General features: G+C 48.9%; 1 protein-coding gene across 4 annotated transcripts in view; it reads left to right on the forward strand.

The window, feature by feature from the left end:
• The window catches only part of HSF1 (heat shock transcription factor 1), a 28,067-nt gene extending 8,333 nt beyond the window's left edge, over positions 1 to 19,734 (forward strand). The window contains exons 4-13 of one of the 4 annotated variants that reach the window (XM_083864705.1): positions 769 to 893; positions 6,930 to 7,005; positions 9,562 to 9,623; positions 10,529 to 10,622; positions 13,069 to 13,214; positions 14,788 to 15,015; positions 16,548 to 16,650; positions 16,922 to 16,987; positions 19,057 to 19,126; positions 19,503 to 19,734. In XM_083864705.1, coding sequence (XP_083720831.1) covers positions 769 to 893; positions 6,930 to 7,005; positions 9,562 to 9,623; positions 10,529 to 10,622; positions 13,069 to 13,214; positions 14,788 to 15,015; positions 16,548 to 16,650; positions 16,922 to 16,987; positions 19,057 to 19,126; positions 19,503 to 19,699 — 1,167 coding nt within the window. In that variant the 3' untranslated portion in view covers positions 19,700 to 19,734. Of the gene's footprint in view, positions 1 to 768; positions 894 to 1,448; positions 2,478 to 6,929; positions 7,006 to 9,561; positions 9,624 to 10,528; positions 10,623 to 13,068; positions 13,215 to 14,787; positions 15,016 to 16,544; positions 16,651 to 16,921; positions 16,988 to 19,056; positions 19,127 to 19,502 lie in introns of those variants that run through there. The other 3 variants (XM_083864702.1, XM_083864703.1, XM_083864704.1) reach the window with 3 other exon arrangements.
• The last annotated feature ends 4,237 nt before the right edge of the window (positions 19,735 to 23,971 follow it).

Here is a 23,971-nt window from a genome sequence, read left to right on the forward strand (position 1 = left end):
AAAATTCTGTAAAAATTAAAAAAAAAATCGGAAAAAAATCTAAAAAAAACTAAAAAAAAATCGGAAAAAATTCTAAAAAAAATAAAAAAAATTGGAAAAAATTCTGTAAAAATTTTAAAAAAATCGGAAAAAATTCTGTAAAAATTTTAAAAAAATCGGAAAAAATTCTAAAAAAAATCGGAAAAAAATCTGTAAAAAAAATTTAAAAAAAATCGGAAAAAATTCTAAAAAAATTTTTAAAAAATCGGAAAAAATTCTGTAAAAATTTTTTAAAAATCGGAAAAAAATCTGTAAAAATCCCTGCTGGTTTCCTGCATCCCCATTTCTGATTTTTTGTGTTTTTTTCCCATTTTTCAGCTGTCTGGGCTGAAGGGCGAGGAGGTTTGGGTGAGGCAGGACAGCAGCCCTGGGGCAGCACCATCCCCAAAAACTCCCTGAAACCCCCTAAAAAAATTCCCTTAAAATTCCCCAAACCTCTCTAAACCCCTTTACAAGCTCCTAAAAAAGTTAAAAAAATAACCTGGAAAATATCTGAAAAAAAAAAAAAAAAAAAAATCGGAAAAAATTCTTTAAAAAAATAAAAAAAAATCGGAAAAAATTCTAAAAAAATTTAAAAAAAAAATCGGAAAAAAATCTAAAAAAAACTAAAAAAAAATCGGAAAAAATTCTAAAAAAATTTAAAAAAAATCGGAAAAAATTCTGTAAAAATTCCTGCTGGTTTCCTGCATCCCCATTTCTGATTTTTTGTGGTTTTTCCCCATTTTTCAGGTGTCTGGGCTGAAGGGCGAGGAGGTGCGTGTGCGGCAGGACAGCGTGGCGCGGCTGCTGGCCGACATGCAGGCCATGAGGGGCAAGCAGGACAGCCTGGACTCACGGCTGCTCGCCATGAAACAGTAGGGAGAGAAAAAAATGGGGGAAAAACTGGGAAAAAAATCCCAGAAGAAACAGGGAAAAAATGGGGAAAAATTTGGGGGAAAATGGGAGAAAATCCCGGGGAAAAAATGGGGAAAAATGCTGGGGAAAATAGGGAAAAATCCTGGGGAAAATGGGGGAAATTTGGGGGAGAAATCCCAGAAGAAAAAGGGAACAAATCCTGGGAAAAATTTGGGGGAAAATGGGAGAAAATCCGGGGAAAAAATGGGGAAAAATCCTGGGGAAAATGGGGGAAAATCCCAGGGGAAAAATCCCAGGGGAAAATGGGGAAAAATCCTGGGGAAAATGGGGGAAAATCCCAAGGGAAAAATCCCAGGGGAAAATGGGGAAAAATCGCAGGGGAAAATGGGGAAAAATCCTGGGGAAAATGGGGAAAAATCCCAGGGGAAAATGGGGAAAAATTCAGGGAAAAATGGGGAAAAATCCTGGGGAAAATTGGGGAAAAATCCCAGGGGAAAATGGGGAAAAATCCTGGGGGAAATTTGGGGGAAAAATCCCAGGGGAAAATGGGGAAAAATTCAGGGAAAAATGGGGAAAAATCCTGGGGAAAATTGGGGAAAAATCCCAGGGGAAAATGGGGAAAAATCCTGGGGGAAAAATCCCAGGGGAAAATGGGGAAAAATTCAGGGAAAAATGGGGAAAAATCCTGGGGAAAATTGGGGAAAAATCCCAGGGGAAAATGGGGAAAAATCCCAGGGAAAAATGGGGAAAAATCCTGGAGAAAATGGGGAAAAATCCTGGGGAAAATGGGGGAAATTTGGGGGAAAAATCCCAGGGAAAACATGGGGAAAAATCCCAGGGGAAAATGGGGAAAAATCCTGGGGAAAATGAGGAAAAATCCTGGGGAAAATGGGGAAAAATCCTGGGGAAAATGGGGGAAATTTGGGGGAAAAATCCCAGGGGAAAATGGGGAAAAATTCAGGGAAAAAATGGGGGAAAATCCTGGGGAAAAATTTGGGGGAAAATGGGGAAAAATCCCAGGGAAAAATGGGGAAAAATTCAGGGAAAAATGGGGGAAAATCCTGGGAAAAAAATGGGGAAAAATCCTGGGGAAAATGGGGGAAATTTGGGGGAAAAATCCCAGGGGAAAATGGGGAAAAATTCAGGGAAAAATGGGGGGAAATCCTGGGAAAAAAATGGGGGAAAAACAGGGAAAAAAATGGGGGAAAAAACAGGAAAACCAGGGAAAAATCATGGGGGAAAAAGGGGGGGAAAATCTGGGAAAAAATGGGAGAAAATTCCGAGAAAATGTCCCTGAAAAAAAAAAAGGGGAAAAATCCTGGAAAAAAATGCAAAAATAAATCCTGGAAAAATGAGGGGGAAATCATGGGAAAATTGGGGAAAAATCCTGGGAAAAATCTGCGAGAAACTGAGAGAAAATCCCGGGAAAAACAGGGGAAAATCCCAGAAGAAAATGGGGGAAAATCCAGGAAAAAATGGGAGAAAAACCAGGAGAAAATCCCAGAAGAAAATGGGGAAAAATTCCAGGGAAAACCGGAAAAAAACCCAGGAGAAAATCCAGAAAAAAATTTGGGAAAAAGAAGGTAAAAATCCCAGGAAAAGTGGGAAAAAATCCTGGAAAAGATGGGGAAAAACAAAGGAAAAACCAGGAAAAAAATCCTGGGAAAATCAGAGGAAAACAGGGAAAAATCCCAGGGAAATGAGGAGAAAATATCGGACGAATCAGGAGAAAATCCAGGAAAAAAAAGAGAGAAAAACTGGGAAAAATCATGGGAAAAAATTGAGGAAAAACTGGGAAAAAATCCCAGGAGGACTGGGAGAAAATCCAGGAAAAAAACAGGAAAATCAAGGGGTGAATACTGGAAAAAAGGGAGAAAATCCTGGAAAACCTGGAGAAAAATCCAGGAAAAAGTCCCAGAAAAAAAAGGGAGAAAATCTTGGGAAAATTGAGGAAAATTCAAGGGAAAAAATCCCAGGAAAAACGGGACAAACTGGGAAAAAATCCAGGAAAAAACAGGAGAAAATCTGGAAAAACATCCCAAAAAAAAAAAGGAAAAATATGGGAGAAAACAGGGAAAAATCCCAGAAGATGGGTGGAAAATCATGGGGGAAAAACGGGTAAATTGGGGAAAAATACTGGGAAAAATGGGAAAAATGCCGGGAAAAACAGGGAGATAATCATGGAAAAAACTGGGGAAAAATTCCAGGAGAACTGGGAGAAAATCGGGGGAAAATTGTGGGGAAAAAGGGGAAAAATCTCAGAAAAAATGGGGGAGAATCCTGAGAACAAATTCTGAAAGAACTGGGAGAAAATTCCAGAAAAAAACAGGGAAAAAAACCAAGAAAAATATGGGGGAAAGTCCCAGGAAAATCCAGGGGAAACCGGGAGAAAAACTGGGAAAAACTCTCAGGAAAATCCTGGACAAAAAATGTGGGAAAACCCTGGAAAAAACGGGAGAAAATCCCAGAAAAACTGGGAAAAGATCCCAGAATAAGTGGGAGAAAATCACAGAGAAAATCTTGAGAAAACCAGGAAAAAAATCCCGTGAAAATCAGGATAAAAACCTGGGAAAACTGGAAAAAAAATCCCAGAAAAAACAGGAGACAATCTGAGAAAAACCAGGAAAAAACCCCAAATCCCGACATTTTCCCACCCCGATCCCAAAACCCAGTATTTTCCCATCCCCATTCCCAAATCCCTCTCTTTTTCCTGATCCTAAATCCTGGATATTTCCCATCCCCAATCCCAAATCCCGACATTTATTTTACCCCAATCCCAAATCCTGACATTTTCCCTCATCCCAAATCCTGGAGATTTCCCATCCCAATCCCAGCATTTTCCCATCCCAAATCCTAGTATTTTCCCTTTTCCCAATCCCAAATCCCAGATATTTTTCACTCCAATGCTAAATATTTCCCGTCCCAAATCCCGTTTTTTGGGGAGCAGCTGCTGAACTCTCTGATCCCACAAACCCTCAGGATCCAAGTCCAGAATTCCTTTCATGTCCCCTCTGGGAATTCCCGGCCCTGATCCTATAAAATCCATTAATTACCTTCCCCATCCCATAAAATTCCATCCCCTAATTACCTCCCTCATCCCAGAAAATCCTTTGGGAATTTTTTCCCAGCTGCTCCTTCCCCGTTCCTTTATTCCCGAATTCCTCATCCGTTCCTGGCTCAGCTGTGATCCCAATCCTATTAATTCCTTTTGGGATTTGGGATGGGGGCTTGGGGCTGTGCTCAGCTCAGCTGTGATCCCAATCCCAAAAATCCTTTGGGGATTTGGGATGGGGGGCTTAGTTTCCGTTATCCCGAGGTTTTTCCCGAGGTTTTCCCGGGGCTGGAGGCAGGTGCGGGGACAGGGATGGGAATAATTGGAAATTGTGACCCCAAATCCCAGTGGGATTTTGGGAATGGAGCGGGATTTGGGGTGGCAGCTGCTCAGCAGGGCCAGGAATGGGGATCCGGGGAATTGGGGGAATAATGGGATAGTTGGAAAAATGGGAATGGGATAATGGGGATGGGAAAATGGGATAATGGGAAATATGTGGAAAATGGGAATGGGAAAAATGGGGATGGGGATAATGGGAACAGAGACAGGAAAAACGGGAATAGGATAATGGGGGATGGGATAGTGGGGAAAATGAGAATGAGGATTGGAATGGGAAAAATGGGATAATGGGAATGGTGGGGGAAAAGGGATAAAAGGAATGGGAAAAATGGGATTTGTGGGAATAATGGAGATGGGAGAATGGGATAAAGGGAATGGGAATGGGGAAGATTGGAATAGGGTTAATGGGAAAATGGAGGTGGGAAAAATGGGAATGGGGTGGGAATGGAAAAATGGGAGTAATGGGAGAATGGGTTAAAAGGAATTTGAAAAATGGGAATGGGGAAAATGGGAGTGGAGTAATGGGAACAATGGGAATGGGGGCACATCCCAAACTCAATCCCATTCCAGGGATTCTGGAGGATTTGAGGTTTCCTGGGTTTGGGGTTTCCTGGATTTGGGGGAGATGGTTATTTGGGAGATTCCCAGATTTGAGACTTCCTGGTTTACGGTGTCATGAATTTGGGGTTTTCCTGGATTTGGGATGTTCTGGATTCGGGGTGTCCTGGTTTGGGGTTTTCTGGTTCAGAGAAGTTCTGGATTTAGGGTTTCCAGGATTTGGGGTTTCCTGGTTTGGAGTTTCCAGGATTTGGGGTTTCCTGGGTTCGGGGTGTTCTGGATTTGGGATTTCCTGGTTCAGGGCTGTTACAGATTCAGGATTTCCAGGATTTGGGATTTTCTTCAGAGTTTCCTGGGTTTGGGATTTCCTGGATTTGGGGGGTTCCTGTTTTGGGGACCATCATAGATTTGGGCTTTCCTGGATTTGGGATTTCCTGGATTGGGAATTTCCTGGTTTGGAGAGTTCTGGGTTTGGGATTTCCTGGTTTGGAGAGTTCTGGGTTTGGGATTTCCTGGTTTGGAGAGTTCTGGGTTTGGGGTTTCCAGGATTTGGGATTTTCCTGGATTTGGGGTTCCCTGGATTTGGGATTTCCTGGATTTGGAGTGTTTTGGATTGGGGACTCCTGGATTTGGGATTTCTTGGGTTTGGGATTTCCTGGTTTTGGGATTTCCTGGATTTGGGATTTCCTGGGTTTGGGACAGATCCTTGGGATGGATCCAGGGAATTTTCCCAAATCCCCCTAAATCTCCCCAAATTCCCCAGCACGGGGTTGGATTTTTTCCATCCCTTTCCCCGTGGGCTCTCTCTGCTCCCGCTGCTATTCCTGACTTTCCCATGGAATTTATTTTTCCCTTTCCCATGGAATTCTTTCCTCAGGTTTTCACTTTTTTCCCCCAGGTTTTCCATGGAATTTTTCCAGTTTCCCCTAGAATTTTCCCCCTTTCCCACGGAATTTTGCCTATTTTCATGGAATTTTCTCCCATTTCCCACAGAATTTTTTTTCCCAGGTTTTCCTTGGACTTTTTTTCCTGTTTCCAATAGAAATTTTTCCTGGGTTTTCCGTGGACTTTTTTTTTTCTGCATTTCCCATGGAATTTTTCCATGGAATTTTTTCCCAGGTTTTTTCCTGTGGCATTTTTTTCCCCTATTTCCCATGGAATTTTTTCCCTCCTTTGTGGTGAAATTTTTCCCCTGGAATTTTTTCCTCATTTCCTATTAAATTCTTTCACATTTCCCGTGGAATTTCCTCCGTTCCCACAGAATTTTCCTCATTTCCCACAGAACTTCGCCCCTTTCCCATGGAATTTTCCCCATTTCTCATGGATTTTTTCCCCCCATTTCCAATGGAATTTTTTCCTGAGGTTTCCATGGGAATTTTTCCCCAGGTTTTCTAAGCACTATTTTCCCCCTATTTCCTGTAGAAATTTTTCCCATTTCCCGTAGATTTTTTTTTTTTTTTTCCTATTTCCCATGGAATTTTTTCCCAGGTTTTCCATGGACTTTTTTCCCCATTTCCCATGGAATTTTCCCCCCTTTCCCATGGAATTTTTTCCCAGGTTTTCCATGGACTTTTTTCCCCATTTCCCATGGAATTTTCCCCCCTTTCCCATGGAATTTTTTCCCAGGTTTTCCACGGACTTTTTTCCCCATTTCCCATGGAATTTTCCCCCCTTTCCCATGGAATTTTTTCCCAGGTTTTCCATGGACTTTTTTCCCCATTTCCCATGGAATTTTCCCCCCTTTCCCATGGAATTTTTTCCCAGGTTTTCCACGGACTTTTTTCCCCATTTCCCATGGAATTTTCCCCCCTTTCCCATGGAATTTTTTCCCAGGTTTTCCACAGACTTTTTTCCCCATTTCCCATGGAATTTTCCCCCCTTTCTCATGGAGTTTTTTTTCCTGGATTTTTCACGGATTTTTTTTTTTTTTTTCCCGTATCCTCTGTAATTTTTCCCCTTTGCCTTGGAAATTTTCTCTCAGGTTTTCCATGCAATTTCCTCCCATTTCCCAAGGAATTTCCTCCCGTTTCCCGTGGGATTTTTCCCTTTTTTTCCCGTGTCCCCACGGGCTGTGTTGGTGTTGCAGTGAGAACGAGGCCCTGTGGCGGGAGGTGGCCAGCCTGCGCCAGAAACACGCCCAGCAGCAGAAGGTCGTCAACAAGGTAACGCCTCCTCCTCCTCCTGGGGCAATTCCTCCTTTTCTAGGCTCAATTCCTGATTTTTCTGGGGTGATTCCCACTTTTCTGGGGGCGATTCCTCATTTTCTAAGGTCAATTCCTGATTTTTCTGGGGTAATTCCCACTTTTCTGGGGGTGATTCCTGATTTTCCTGGGTTGATTCCCAATTTCTGGGGATAATTCCTGATTTTCCTGGGGCAATTCCTGGTTTTCCTCGTGTAATTCCCACTTTTCCAGGGGTAATTCCTGATTTTCCTGGGGCAATTCCTGGTTTTCCTCATGTAATTCCTGATTTTCCAGGGGCAATTCCTGGTTTTCCTCATGTAATTCCTGATTTTCCAGGGGTGATTCCTGATTTTCCTGGGGCAATTCCTGGTTTTCCTCATGTAATTCCTGATTTTCCTGGGGCAATTCCTGGTTTTCCTCATGTAATTCCCACTTTTCCAGGGGTAATTCCTGATTTTCCAGGGGCAATTCCTGGTTTTCCTCGTGTAATTCCCACTTTTCCAGGGGTAATTCCTGATTTTCCAGGGGCAATTCCTGGTTTTCCTCATGTAATTCCCACTTTTCCAGGGGTAATTCCTGATTTTCCTGAGGCAATTCCTGGTTTTCCTCATGTAATTCCCACTTTTCCAGGGGTAATTCCTGATTTTCCAGGGGCAATTCCTGGTTTTCCTCATGTAATTCCTGATTTTCCTGGGGCAATTCCTGGTTTTCCTCGTGTAATTCCCACTTTTCCAGGGGTAATTCCTGATTTTCCAGGGGCAATTCCTGGTTTTCCTCATGTAATTCCCGATTTTCCAGGGGTAATTCCTGATTTTCCTGGGGTAATTCTTGATTTTCCTCATGTAATTCCCACTTTTCCAGGGGTAATTCCTGATTTTCCAGGGGCAATTCCTGGTTTTCCTCATGTAATTCCCACTTTTCCAGGGGTAATTCCTGATTTTCCAGGGGCAATTCCTGGTTTTCATCGTGCAATTCCCGATTTTCCAGGGGTAATTCCTGATTTTCCAGGGGCAATTCCTGGTTTTCCAGTGTGAATTTATGATTTCCCATTTTGGGGAAATTCCCAATTTTCCAGCTGTCATTCCCACTTTTCCTGGGTAACTCCCCATTTTCCAGAGGCCATTCCACCCTCCCTGAGTAATTCTCAATTTTCCAGGGGTAATTCCCACTTTTCCGGGTTTAATTCCTGCTTTTCCTGGGGCCATTCCCGCTTTTCTGGGCTAATTCCCACTTTCCCAGGAGCTATTCCTGCTTTCCCACGAGTGATTCCCAGTTTTCCTGGGGTAAACCTCACTTTTCTAGGGTGATTTCTGATCTCCCAGGGCCAATTCCCAGTTTTCCAGAGCCAATTCCTGCTTTTCCAGGACAATTCCTGATTTTCCAGGCACCATTCCCAGTTTCCTGGGGTAATTCCCACTTCTCCAGTGTTAATTGCCACTTTTCCAGAGGCCATTCCCAATTTTTCCAGGGGCAATTCCTGCTTTTCCAGGTACAATTCCCAATTTTCCAGAGCGAATTCCTGATTTTTCCAGGTTAATTCCCACTTTTCTGGGGCAATTCCTGCTTTTCCAGAGGCTCTTTGCCTTTTCCCGGGATTTCCCCTCCCTCTCCAGAGCTTTTCCCAATTTTCCAGCTCCTTCTCTTCCACATTCCCAACACTTCCAAGGGATTTCTCCCACTCTTCCTCTTCCCAGATTTATTTCCCTCCCAGTTTTTCCCATTTTTCCTTTTCCCAGAGCTCTTCCCCTCCTGTTTTACCCAGTTCTTCCCAGTTTTTCCCAGATTTTTTCCAGTTCTTCTCAGTTTTCCTGGTTTTTCCCAGTTCCTTCCAGATTTTTTCCAGTTTTTCCCAGTTTTTTTTCCCAGTTTTCCCTTCCCAGAGTTCTTCCCCTCCCGTTCTTCCCAATTTTTTCCAGTTTTTCCCACTTTTTCCTTCCCACATTTCCTCTCCTCCAGTTCTTCTCAGCTTTTCCCAGTTTTTTCCCAATTTTCCCCAGTTTTCCCAGATCTCTTCCCTTTCGTTTTTCTCAATTCTTCCCAGTTTTTCCCTTCCCAGATTTCCTCTCCTTCAGTTTTTGCCAGTTTTTCCCCATTTTTCCCAGTTTTCCATTCTCAAATCTCTTCCCTCCTAGTTTTTTCCTTGATTTCCTTTCCCAAGTCTATTTCCTTCCAGTTTTTCCCAGTTCTTCCCAGTCCCTTCCAGTTTTTTCTCAATTTTTCCCGTTTTTCTCTTCCCCTCCAATTTTTCCCAATTCTCCCTGATCTCTTCCCTCCAGTTTTTTCCCAATTTTCCCCCATTTTTCCCCGTTTCCCCCCAGTTTTCTCTTTCCCAAATCTTTTTCCCTCCAGTTCTTCCCCCAGTTTTTCCTATTTTTCCCTTCCCAAATCTCTTCCCTTTTATTTTTTCCCCTGGTTTTCCCATTTTTCCCCAGTTCCTTCCATTTTTCCGCATTTTTCCCCGTTCTTCCCAGTTTTCCCTCATTTTCCCCCCATTTTTTCCCATTTTTCCCACCTTTTCCCTGTTTTCTCTGGCAGCTGATCCAGTTCCTGATCTCCCTGGTTCAATCCAACCGGATCCTGGGTGTCAAGAGGAAAATGTGAGTCCAGAATTCCCAAAAAAAAAATCCCCCAGGACTTTGGGAATTCCCAAATCCCAACAAACCTCAGGAAGGGCTGGGCTGGGCTCTGGGAATCCCTTGCCATAAAGGGGGTGGAGAATTCCTTGGATTTTCATTTTTTTTTTTTTTTTCCTGGGAAAATCTGTGAGAATTTGGGCTCCTGGAATTCCCAAAAATCCGGAAATGTTGGAATGGCTGGGTCAGGATTGGAGTTCAGGATTTTCCCATTCCCAGCCCATGGAATTCTCTGGGAATTCCTTCCCAAATTCCCAGAAATTCAATGGGAATCCATTCCCTGCCTCCTGGGGAAAAAAAAAGCAAACAGGAAAAACTCTGGGAATTCCAAGATTATCCTGCACATTCCCAATCTTGGTTTGCTCCTCCCTGGAATAAAAAAAAAAAAAAAAAACTAGAAAAAAACCCTGGAAAAATCCTTGGGATTCCAAGATTTTCCTGTACATTCCCAACCTTTTGGTCACTCTTCCTGGAACAAAAAAACCTGGGGGAAAAAAAAAAAAAAACTGGAAAAACTTTGGGAATTCCAAGATTTTCCTGCACATTCTCAACCTTGGGTGGCTCCTCCATGGAACAAAAAAAAAACCAGGAAAAATCCTGGAAAAAAAAACTGGGAAAATTCTGGCAATTCCAGGATTTTCCTGTATATTCCCAACCTTGGGTGGCTCCTACCTGGGGAAAAATCCAGGAAAAAACCTGGGAATTCCTTTTTCAAGGGAATTGCAGCTCTGGGATTTGGGGGGGTGTTCTTGGTGCTGATCCTGGGGTTTTTCCTGGGCTTTCTTTAGGAATTGCAGCTCTGGGATCCCTGGGGGGGTGTTTCAGGTGCTGACCTGGGGTTTTTCCTGGGTTTTTTTTGGGAATTGCAGCCCCCTGATGCTGAACGATGGCGGCCCTGCACATTCCATGCCCAAGTACAGCCGGCAGTATTCCCTGGAGCACCACGGGAACGCCACCTACGCCGTGAGCACAGACACCAGGGATCAGTGACAGACTGGGATTGAGCAATAACGGGATCGGGAATGAGATTAATCAATAATGAGATTGGGATTGATTGGTTAATAATGGGATTGATCAGTAACGGGATTGGGAATGGGATTGTTTTGGATTAGGATTGGGATTGATTCATAATGGGAATGGGATTGATTGGGAATGGGATTGGGAATGGGACTGATCAGTAATTGGGTTGATTAGGAATGGGATTTAATGGGAATGGGATCGATCAGGATTGGGAGTGATCACTAATGGGATTGGGACTGATCAATAACGGGATTGATAAATATTGGGATTTTCCCTTTGGCAGTCCCCGGCTCTGGGCGGCCTGGCGCTGTTCTCAGGGGATCTGGCGCCAGTTCTGGCCCGGGAATTGATCACTAATGGGATTGCGATTGATCCCTAATGGGATCAAATCAGGATTGGGATTGATCAATAATAGGATTGGGACTGATCAATATTGAGATTTCCCTCTGGCAGTCCCCGGCGCTGGCTCTGGCAGCTCCCGGCGCTGTTCCCAGTGGATCCGGGCTCCAATTCCAGCCCAAGGATTGATTGCTAATGAGATTGGGACCGATCACTAACGGGACTGATCACTAACGGGACTGATCACTAACGGGACCGATCACTGACGGGACTGATCACTGACGGGACTGATCACTAACGGGACCGATCACTAACGGGACTGATCACTGACGGGACTGATCAATAACGGGACTGATCACTGACGGGACTGATCACTGACGGGACCGATCACTAACGGGACTGATCACTGACGGGACTGATCACTAACGGGACTGATCACTGACGGGACTGATCACTGACGGGACCGATCACTGACGGGACTGATCACTGACGGGACCGATCAATAACGGGACTGATCACTGACGGGACTGATCACTAACGGGACTGATCACTAACGGGACTGATCACTGACGGGACTGATCAATAACGGGACTGATCACTGACGGGACCGATCACTGACGGGACCGATCACTGACGGGACCGATCACTGACGGGACCGATCACTGACGGGACCGATCACTGACGGGACCGATCACTGACGGGACCGATCAATAACGGGACCGATCACTGACGGGACCGATCACTGACGGGACTGATCACTGACGGGACTGATCACTAACGGGACCGATCACTGACGGGACCGATCAATGACGGGACCGATCACTGACGGGACTGATCACTGACGGGACCGATCAATAACGGGACCGATCACTGACGGGACCGATCAATGACGGGACCGATCACTGACGGGACTGATCACTGACGGGACCGATCAATAACGGGACCGATCACTGACGGGACTGATCACTGACGGGACCGATCAATAACGGGACCGATCACTGACGGGACTGATCACTGACGGGACTGATCAATAACGGGACTGATCACTGACGGGACTGATCACTGACGGGACTGATCACTGACGGGACCGATCACTGACGGGACTGATCACTGACGGGACCGATCACTAACGGGACCGATCACTGACGGGACTGATCAATAACGGGACTGATCAATAACGGGACTGATCACTGACGGGACTGATCACTGACGGGACTGATCACTAACGGGACCGATCACTGACGGGACTGATCACTGACGGGACCGATCACTGACGGGACTGATCAATAACGGGACTGATCACTAACGGGACTGATCAATAACGGGACTGATCACTGACGGGACTGATCAATAACGGGACTGATCACTAACGGGACTGATCAATAACGGGACTGATCACTAACGGGACTGATCACTGACGGGACTGATCACTGACGGGACCGATCACTGACGGGACTGATCAATAACGGGACTGATCACTGACGGGACTGATCACTGACGGGACTGATCAATAACGGGACTGATCAATAACGGGACTGATCACTGACGGGACTGATCAATAACGGGACTGATCAATAACGGGACTGATCACTGACGGGACTGATCAATAACGGGACTGATCAATAACGGGACTGATCACTGACGGGACTGATCAATAACGGGACTGATCAATAACGGGACTGATCACTGACGGGACTGATCAATAACGGGACTGATCACTAACGGGACTGATCACTGACGGGACTGATCAATAACGGGACTGATCAATAACGGGACCGATCACTGACGGGACTGATCACTAACGGGACCGATCACTGACGGGACCGATCACTGACGGGACCGATCACTGACGGGACCGATCAATAACGGGACCGATCACTGACGGGACCGATCACTGACGGGACCGATCACTGACGGGACTGATCACTGACGGGACCGATCACTGACGGGACCGATCAATAACGGGACCGATCACTGACGGGACCGATCACTGACGGGACCGATCACTGACGGGACTGATCACTGACGGGATTTTCCCTCCCTCTGGCAGTCCCCGGCCCCAGCCCTGGGCGGCCCGGCTCTGTTCCCGGCGGATCCGGGCTCCAATTCCGGGCCCATCCTGGGGCCCATCATCGCCGACGTGACGGAGCTGCCGCCCTCCAGCCCCGACGCCTCCCCGGGCGGCCGCCACGGCAGGTGGGAAACGCTTTCCCAAAATTCCTCGGGAATGGGAGCTGGGTTATGGGCTGGATGGGAGGTGGGAATTGCTGCCCGAGAATTCCCAAAATTCCCTGGGAATGGGAGCTCGGAATTCCCATTATTCCTATTTCTTGTGATTCCTGTTATTCCCATTCCTGTTATTCCCATTATTCCCATTACCGTTATTCCCATTATTCCCATTACCGTTATTCCCATTATTTCCATTATTCCCATTACCGTTATTCCCATTATTCTCGTTTCCAGTTATTCTCATTATTCCCGTTCCCATTAATCCCATTTTTCCCGTATTTCCTGTTCTTCCCATTCCCTTTATTCCCATTCCCTTTATTTGTTCCTGTTATTCCCATTTCCTATTATTCCCATTATTCCTGATTTCCATCATTCCCATTATTCTCGTTATTCCCATTCCCATGACTCCCATTGTTCCCATCATTCCCATGATTCACATCATTCCCATTATTCCCGTTATTCCTCTTATTCCCATTTCCCATTTTCATTATTCCCATTATTCCCATTCCCATTATTCCAATTTCCCATTCCCATCATTCTCGTTATTCCTGTTATTCCCATTTTCCCCATTCCCTTTATTCCTGTTACTCCCATTTCCCATTATTCCTCTTTCCCATCATTCCCATTATTCTCTTTATTCCTATTTCCCATCATTCCCATTCTTGCCGTTATTCCCATTTCCCATTCCCATCATTCTCATTATTCCCATTCCCATCATTCCTGTTGTTCACATTTCCCATTATTCCCATTTCCCATTCCGCTTTTTCCCATTCCTCTTATTCCCATTCCCATTTCCTATTCACATTATTCCCATTATTCCCCTTTCCCATAATTCTCATTATTCCTGTCATTCCCATTATTCCCATTCCCGTTACTCCTGTTCCTATTATTCCCATTCCTACTCCCGTGATTCCCATTATTCCCATTTCCCATCATTCCTGTTAATCCTGTTTCCCATTCCCATTATTCGTGTTATTCCCATTATTCCTGTCATTCCCATCATTCTCATATTTACTGTTATTCCTATTATTCCATTTCCTATTCTTCCTGTTATTCTCTTTATTCCCATTCTTGTTATTCCTATTATTCCTGTTATCCCATTGTTTCCATTCCCGTTATTCCCGTTTCCTATTCCCATCATTCCCGTTACTCCCATTCCCCATTATTCCTGTTATCCTCGTTTCCCACTCTCTTTATTCCCATTATTCCCTTTCCCATTACCATTATTCCTATAATTCCCATCATTCCTGTTATTCCCATTATTCCTGTTTCCCATCATTCGCAATATTCCTGTCATTTCCGTTATTCCCATTCCCCTTTTTCCCCGTCATTCCTGTCATTATTTCTGTTATTCCTGTTCCCTTTATTCCTATTATTCCCGTTTCCTATTCCTGTTATTCCTGATATTCCCATTATTCCCATTATTCTTGTTATTCCCATTTCTCCTGTTTTTCCCGTTATTCCCATTATTGCCATTATTCCCATTTCCCATAATTCCCATTATTTTTCCTGTCACCATTCCCGTTATTTGTCCCACCAGGAGCAGCCCGGTGATCCGGATCAAGGAGGAGCCTCCCAGCCCCACGCGGAGCCCGCAGGTGGAGGAGGAGCCCAAGAACTCCGGGAATTCTGGCAATCCCGGGAATGCCGAGACCCCCCTCTCCCCATCCACCTTCATCGACTCCATCCTGCGGGAAAACGACTCCGGAGCTGCTCCCGGGAATCCCCAATCCCAGGAAAAGTGCCTCAGCGTCGCCTGCCTCGACAAGTGAGCTGCCAGGAAAAGAGGGAACAGATTCCTGGAATTTCCAGCTCGGGAAAAGTGGGAAATGGGGCGGGATTCCCAGAATTCCGGGAATTCCCAGCAAAGGGAAAAGCAGAATTGGGGTTGAATTTCCAGCTTGGGGGAAGTGGGAAACAGGGGGGAATCCCCAGCTTGGGAAAAGCGTTGTTCCCGCTGTTGTTCCCGTTGCTGTTCCCATTGTTCCTGACTCCGCTGCCCTCGGGGGCGTTCCTAATCCCGCTGCTCCTGTTGTTATTCCTGTTATTCCTCTTGTTATTCCCGCTGTTGTTATTTCCGTTGTTCCTGGTGGCACTGCCCTGGTACTCCCATTCCCATTATTCCTGTTGTTATTCCCATAGTTCCCATTGTTCCTGACTCCGCTGCCCTCAGGGTGTTCCCATTCCCAGTGTTCCTGGTGTTCCCATTGTTGTTCCTGTTGTTGTTCCTGTCCCGTTATTCCTGTTGTTCCCGTTCCCATTATTCCCATTGTTCCTCACTCTGCTGCCCTCAGGGCATTCCCATTCCCGTTGTTCCTGTTGTTGTTCCTGGTGTTGTTTCTGGTGTTCCCATTGTTGTTCCTGGTGTTATTCCTGCTGTTCCTGACTCTGCTGCTCTTGAGGCGTTCCCATTCCCGTTGTTCCCGCTGTTGTTCCCATTGTTATTCCCATTGTTGTTCCCGGTGTTATTTCCAGTGTTATTCCTGGTGTTATTCCCGGTGTTCCCGTTGTTGTTTGTTCCCATTTTTATTCCCAGTGTTATTCTCAGTGTTCCCATTGTTATTCCTATTGTTCCTGACTCTGCTGCTCTCGGGGCATTCCCGTTCCTGCTGTTGCTCCCATTATTGCTCCCGGTGTTGTTCCCATTGCTGTTCCTGTTGTTATTCCCAGTGTTCCCGTTGTTCTTCCCATTGCTATTCTCGTTCCCACTCCCAGTGTTCCCGACTCCGCTGCCCTCGGAGTGTTCCCATTCCCAGTGTTATTCCTGTTGTTATTCCCATTATTCCTGACTGTGCTGCTCTCAGGGCATTCCCATTCCTGTTGTTCCTGTTGTTATTCCCACTGTTGTTCCTGGTGTTATTCCCACTGTTGTTCCTGTTCTCATTGTTGTTCCCGGTGTTCCCATTCCCGTTGTTCCTGACAGCGCTGCCCTGGGGGCATTCCCATTCCCATTGTTGTTCCTGGCATTGTCATTCCCTTTGTTGTTCCCGATGTTCCTGACAGTGCCTCTCTGGTGGCGTTCCCATTCCCGCTGTTCTTCCTGGTGTCATTATTCCCGGTGTTGTTATTCCCGGTGTTGTTCCCGGTGTTGTTGTTCCTGACTGTGCTGCCCTGGGGGCTTTCCCAATCCCGCTGTTCCTGTTGTTATTCCTGTTATTCCCATTGTTCCCAGCATTCCCATTGCCGTTGTCGTTCCCAGTGTTGTTGTTCCCGGTGTTGTTATTCCCGGTGTTGTTATTCCCGGTGTTGTTGTTCCCGGTGTTGTTCCTGACAGTGGCTCTGTGTTGGCGTTCCCAGCAGGAATGAGCTGAACGAGCACCTGGACACCATTGACTCCAGCCTGGACAACCTGCAGGCCATGCTGAGCACGCACGGCTTCAGCATGGACAGCGCCCTGCTCGACGTGAGTCGTCACCCACTTCCCAAAATCCCCCAGGAGCCTTCGGAAAATGGGGCTGGAGATCAGGGATTGAGGCCTTGGGGGGGCTCTGCCTGACAGGAATGTTTCAGGATTCATTCCCTGGGTGAATTTTTCCCAGGAATTTTGACATTTCCACATTTGGGGTTTTTTTTTTTTTTTCCCCAGGAATTTTGTCCTTCCCTAGTTCAGGGTTGGATTTTTCCCAGGAATTCCATCATTCCCAAATCCCATTCCCATTTTTTTACCCCCCCAGCTCTTCAGCCCGTCCATGGCAGTGCCGGATGTGACCCTGCCGGACCTGGACAGCAGCCTGGCCAGCGTGAGCTCGGAATTCCGAGGGAGAGGGAGGCAGGATTTGGGGAATTCCCAACAGGAATAATCCCAGCTCACATCTCCATCCCCAAAAATGGGAAATCCCGGATTTTCCAGGGAAAAAATCCTGAGATTTAGGGCACAAATTTGGGGATTTCTTGGGAAATTCATCTCAAATCCCAGCTTGGCTCTCAGGGCTTCAGTTTTCCAGAAAACCCAAAATGGGAATATTTTGGGATGGGTTTTCCCACCCTGGGAGTGTCCCAGGAGGTCCAAAATCCCAGGATTTGGAGCCTTTTTTGGGAATATTCCAGATTACAGGGATGGGAATGAGGGGATTCCTGGGATGGGAATGAGGGAGATTCCTGGGATGGGCTTTTTTGGAATATTCCTAGGATGGGATTTTTTTGGCTATTCCCTGGGATAGGATTTTTTGGGATATTCCATGGGATGGGAATGGGGATATTCCGTGGGATGGGATTTGTAGGTTATTCCACAGGTTGGGATTTTTTGAATAGTCCATGGGATGGATCCCCTTGTCCCATTCCCAAGGATTCCTGGGAATCCTCCCAGCTCCTTTGAGATCCTCTTTTCCCAGCCCTGGAATGTGGGAGCAGGCTGGGAATTCCCAGTCCCACGGGATGGGACTGGGGGATTCGGGGCCGGGAAGAGCCGGAACCCAGAGAGGAAATCTGTGATCGGGGCTGGGATTGGGACTGGGATCAGGATTGCGATCAGGGCCAGGATTGGGATCAGCACTGGAACTGGGTTTGGGATCAGAACTGGAATTGGGGCTGGGATCAGGTTTGGGATCAGGGCTGGGATTGGGGCTGGGATCGGGATCAGGGTTGGGGCTGGGATTTGGGCCAGGATGAGGATGAGGGCTGGGATCAGGATAGGAATCAAGGACAGGATTGAGATTGGGACTGGGATTGGAATCGGGACTGGGATCGGGATTGGGGCATGGGTTCGGGCTGGGATCAGGATCAGGATCAGGACTCAAACTGAGATCAGAGCTGGGATCGGGATCAAGGCCGGGATCAGGATCGAGGCCAGGATCGGGATCAGGGCTGGGATTGGAATCTGAGTTAGGATTGGGATCAAGGCCAGGATTAGAATTGGGATTGGGATCGAGATCCAAGATCAGGGCTGGGACTGGGATCACGACTGGGACTGGGGCTGACATCAGGCCCATATTTGGGATCAGGGCTGGGATTGGGATCAGGGCTGGCATCAGGTTTGGGATTGGGATCAAGGCCAGGATTGGAATCAGGTTTGGGATTGGGATCGGGATCAAGGCCAGGATTGGGATCAGGGCTGGGATTGGGACTGGGATCAGGATTGGGGTTGTGCTGGGGGCTGGGATCAGGATCAAGGGCAGGATCAGGATCAGGATAGGGGCTGGTATTGGGACCAAGATCAGGATCTAAGATGGGATTGGGATCAGGATTGGGATTGGGATCAAGGCTGGGATTTGGGCTACGATTGGGATCAGGGCCAAGATCGAGATCAGGGCTGGGGTCGGGATCAGAATCAGAGCTGGGATTGGGATTGGGGCTGGCATTGGGATCAGAATAAGGGATAGGATTGGGATCAGGGGTGAGATTGGGATTGGGATCAGGGCTGGGATTGGGACTGGGGTTGGCATCAGGGCTGGGAATGGAATCAGGATTGTGAGTGGGATCAGGGCTGGGATCAGGACCAGGACTGGGATTGGAATCAGGATTGGGACCTGGATCGGGATCAGAGCTGGGATTGATACTGGGATTAGGATCAGGGCTGCAGTTGGGATCGGGGCTCCATTTGGGATCAGGATTGGGATCCGGATCAGGACTGAGATTGGGATTGGGGCTGGGATCACAATCGAGGCTGGGATTTGCTCCAGGAATGTTCCCAGGTGTTCAAGCAGCTCTAGCTCCAGGTCATTCCCAGGATTTTCCTCTCCCGGATAATTTTTGGGTCTGTTTGGGATGAGCAGGGGCTGAATTTGGGATTTTTCCTGAGGTTGGGAAATAAACACCTTTAAAACCCACAAACCCTTGGAATGAAGGGAAACAATTCCTGAAATTCCGGCAGATCCAGGATCTCATCTCGGCCCAGGAGCAGCAGAAACCAACGGAGACCGAGCCCGGCGCAGGGGACTCTGGTATTCCCAGAGGGAATTTCAGGGATTTGGGGGAATTTTGGGATCCCTGGGATTTGGGGAATGGGTTGGGGCACTCCCATATTCCCAACGGGAATTCTGGGATCCCTGGGATTCGCGAATGGGGTGAGGGACTCCAGTATTCCCAGTGGGAATTTGGGGAATTTTGGGATTTGGGAATGGGGTGGGACATTCCAGCATTCCCAGCAGGAATTTTGGGATTCAGGAGTGGGGTGGGGTACTCTGGTATTCCCAGAGGGAATTTGGGGAATTTTGGGATTTGGAAATTCCCTGCAGCCCCTGTTTCCCTGTTCCTGGTGCATTACTCCAATCCCATTCCCCCATTCCCAATCCCAATCCCAAATTCCCGTTTTCCCAGGGAAGCAGCTGGTGCCCTGCACAGTCCAGCCGCTGTTCCTGGTGGATTCCAGTGCCGTGGACGTCGGATCCGGGGATCTCCCCATCTTCTTCGAGCTGGGGGAGGGGCCGTGTTTCCCGGATGGGGACGAGTATCCCGAGGAGTATCCCGAGGAATATCCCGAGGATCCCACGCCCAAGGACCCGGCCGTGTCCTAAAGCCTGGAACGGGGGACAGGGACAGGAGCGGGAAAAAAGGATCCCAAAAAAGGATTCCAGAAAAAGGAACTGGGAAAGAATCCTGGGAAAAGGAACTGGGAGAAGGATCCCAGGAAAAGGAAAGGAAGCCCCAAGCGACTCCTCCTGCTTCGCACAAAATCCTGGAGCCGCCGCTCCCCTCGGAGGATCCCGGGGAATCCTGGCGGATCCTAAATCATTCTGGGGGATCCTGGAGCATTCCAGGGAATCCTGGAGGATCCCAAATCGTCCCAGGGAATCCTGGAGGATCCCAGGGCATCCTGGAGGTTCCCAAACCATCCCAGAGCATCCTGAGGAATCCTGGAGCGTTTCAGGAGATCCCAGAGGATCCCAGAGCGTCACAAGGGATTCCAGAGGATCCCAGAAAATCCTGGAGTGTCTCAGAGCATCACAAAAGATTCCAGATGATCCCAAAAAATCCTGGAGCATCCCAGAGAAATCCTGAGGGATCCCAGAGGATTCCAGTGGATCCTGGACCCGGAAATCCTGGGAATTCCACCAGACCCCCAAAGCCATGGCAGTGCTGGAATCCCACAGGACCCCCAAGGCTAAGTGGACCCCAGAATCCAATAGGATCCCAAAATCCAGTGGGATCTCAAAACCTGGAAGTGCCCAAACACCACAGGACCCTAAATTCCAATGGGACTCCAACATCCTACAGGACCCCAAAATCTGGTAGTGCCCCGAATGCTATGGAACCCTAAAATCCAGTGGGATCCCAAAACCTGGCAGTGCCCAAACACCACAGGACCCCAAAACCCAACACTGCCAACAAGACTTCCAAAGCCAAGAGGACCCCAAAACCCGTGGGATCCCAAAATCCCACATGACCCCAAAACCTGGCAGTGCCAGAAGAACCCCCAAAGCCAAGGGAACCCCAAAATTCAATAGGATCCTAAAGCCTGGCAGTGTCCAAATCCCACAGGACCCTAAAATCCAGTGGGACCTTAAAATCCATTGGGACCCCAAAACCCTCCAGCCCCACAAGGCCCCAGTTTCAGCTTCTCCAATTCCTGCTCTGGGCACTCCTGGATTTTATTCCGCTGGAATTCTGGCGAGGATCCCTCTGGAATTCTGGGGGGGGGATCCCTCTGGAATTTTGGGAGGATCCCACTGGAATTCTGGGGGATCCTACTGGAATTACAGGGAATTCCATTGAAATTTTGGGGGATCTCTCTGGTATTTTGGGGGGGATCCCACTGGAATTATGGGGAATTCCATTGGAATTTTGAGGGATTCCCTCTGGAATTTTGGGTGGATCACTCTAGAATTCTGGGGGGATCCCACTGGAATTACAGGTAATTCCATTGGAATTTTGGGGGATCCTGATGGAATTCTGGGGGGATCCTGATAGAATTCTCAGTGATTCCACTGGAATTCTGAGGGGATTCCCCTGGAATTCAGGGGGAATCCTGCTGGAATTCCACGTGCTCCCGGTTTGGTGTTCCCAGATTTCCCCGCTCCTCCTCTGCTCTGGGATTTCTTGCCCTGGACCTCGGGATTGGGAGCAGTGACCCCCGAACTGAATTTGGGGTTTTTACACGAGAGAAGGACCCGGATCCCGCACGGGAAACCATCGGGATTCCCAATGGGAACGTGTCTAAATTCCATAGGGGAATGGCCAGATCCCACGTGGAAACGTGTCAGAATTCCATATGGGAATGTCTGGATCCCATATGGGAGTGAGTCTTGATCCCAAACGGGAATGTCTCGGAATACCATATTGGGAATGTCCAGATTCCACGTAGGAATATGTTGGAATTCCATGTGAGAATGTCAAAATTCCAGGTGGGAATGTCTTGATCCCGTGTGGGAATGTGTCAGAATTCCATGCGGGAATGTTCCGGGATGGATCCCAGGTGAGAACATGTCAGAATTCCTTATGGGAGTGTGCCGGGATGGATCTGGTGGGAACCTGTGGGGATGGATCCTGGGTAGGAACATGTCAGAATTCTATGTGGGAACGTTCCAGGGTGGATCCCACGTGGGAATGTCAGAATTCCGTGCGGGAATTTTCCAGGGCGGGTCCGGTGGGGTGGATCCCCCGGGAGGCCGCGCTGTGCACATACAGATCTCTATAAAATCCCGACTCTGCCTGCACCACCCTCACACCCGGGGGGGGATCTGGAATTGGGATCCGGGAACTGGGATCCAGGAATCAGGATATTGGGAAATGGGGATTGGAAATTGGGATCTTGGCCTGGGAGTTGGGATCTGGAAATTGAGAAATGGGATCTGGGGTTGGGAGTTGGGATCCACCCCCAGGAATTGGGATCTGGAACCAGGAAATGGGATCCAGAGCTGGAAATTGGGATCCAGGGTTGGGAGTTGGGGTCTGAGCATGGGAATTGGGATTGTGGGCTGGGAGTTGGGATCCAGCCCTGAGAATTGGGGTCTGGGCATTGGAATTGGGATCCAGGCATGGGAACTGGGATCCAGGGCTGTGAATTGGGATCTGGAGTCAGGAATTGGGACCTAGCTCCAGGAGTTGGGATCTGGGCACAGGAACTGCCCACAGAGGATCCACAGGGAATGTCTGGGAATATCCCCCCAATCCGTGGATTCCCCCCAGGACCCTCGTGGGAACCGGGAATCTCCCAGGGCTCAGGGATGGGACTGGGGGGATTCCGCCAATTCCAGCTCCCGAGTTTAGGAGCACACCCCCGCCCCCCGTCCGGTTTCTGGGGACAAGACGGAGCAGCCCCAGGTGAGGACAGGAGGGACAATCCCAAATTTCTCCGGGATGGAGCCATGGGAAGCCCATGGACACCACACTCAGTGTCCCCCTTGTGTCCCCTCAGTGTCATCCCCACCCCCCGCCATGTCCCTCTTGTGTTCCTGTGTCCCCCTGATGTCCCCACCATGTTCCTCCTGTGTCCTCCTCATGTCCTCCCTTTGTCCTCACATGTGTCTCTCATGTCCCTCCTTGTCCCTCCCATGTCTCCTCCATGTCCCCCCCCGGTGTCCACCATGACCCCCCTTCCTGCATCCCCTTGTCCCTCCCATGTCCCCCCCGGTGTCCCCTTAGTGTCCCACCATGTCCCCCCCTCCCATGTCCCCTGTGTGTCCCCATGTCCCCCCTCCCATGTCCCCTGTGTGTCCCCATGTGTCTCCCCCATGTCCCCTGTGTGTCCCCATGTCCCCCCCCATGTCCCCTGTGTGTCCCCATGTGTCTCCCCCATGTCCCCTGTGTGTCCCCATGTCCCCCCTCCCATGTCCCCTGTGTGTCCCCATGTCCCCCCTCCCATGTCCCCTGTGTGTCCCCATGTGTCTCCCCCATGTCCCCTGTGTGTCCCCATGTCCCCCCCCATGTCCCCTGTGTGTCCCCATGTGTCTCCCCCATGTCCCCTGTGTGTCCCCATGTCCCCCCCCCATGTCCCCTGTGTGTCCCCATGTGTCTCCCCCATGTCCCCTGTGTGTCCCCATGTCCCCCCTCCCATGTCCCCTGTGTGTCCCCATGTGTCTCCCCCATGTCCCCCCTCCCATGTCCCCTGTGTGTCCCCATGTCCCCCCCTCCCATGTCCCCTGTGTGTCCCCATGTGTCTCCCCCATGTCCCCTGTGTGTCCCCATGTCCCCCCCCATGTCCCCTGTGTGTCCCCATGTGTCTCCCCCATGTCCCCCCTCCCATGTCCCCTGTGTGTCCCCATGTCCCCCCTCCCATGTCCCCTGTGTGTCCCCATGTCCCCCCCCATGTCCCCTGTGTGTCCCCATGTGTCCCCCCCTTGCCCCCCCATATTCCTCACATCCATCCATGTCCCCTCCCGTGTCCCCTGTCATGTCCAAGTCCCTCAGCTGTGTCCCTCATGTCCCTCCCCAGTGTCCTCCCACCATGTCCCCCCCATGTTCCCCCCCGTGTCCCCCCCCGTGTGTCCCCCCCATGTCCCCCCCCGTGCCCCTCTGATGTCCCCTCTGTGTGTCCCCCTGGTGACCCCCCCCATGTTCCGCCCATGTCCCTCCCAATGTCCCCCCCGTGTCCCCTCCCCCCTGGCGCTGTCGCGGTGTCTCTGCAGGGACTTTATTGGGGGGGAGGGGACACGGGGGGGACACGCGGGGGGGTCCGGCCACCCCCAGGGCCCCCCGGCCCAGGGTCACCGCGGGGGGACACAGAGGGGACACCGAGGGGGGACACGGCGGGAGAATCCATCGGGAGCGGCAGCGGCCACCTCAGATCCCTGCGGGGACACCCCGCCGCACTGTCACCTCTGTCCCCATGGCCACGGCTGCCACCCCCA

Source organism: Zosterops lateralis (genome assembly GCF_965231275.1).
Source record: "Zosterops lateralis genome assembly, chromosome: 1".
NCBI lineage: Eukaryota > Metazoa > Chordata > Aves > Passeriformes > Zosteropidae > Zosterops > Zosterops lateralis.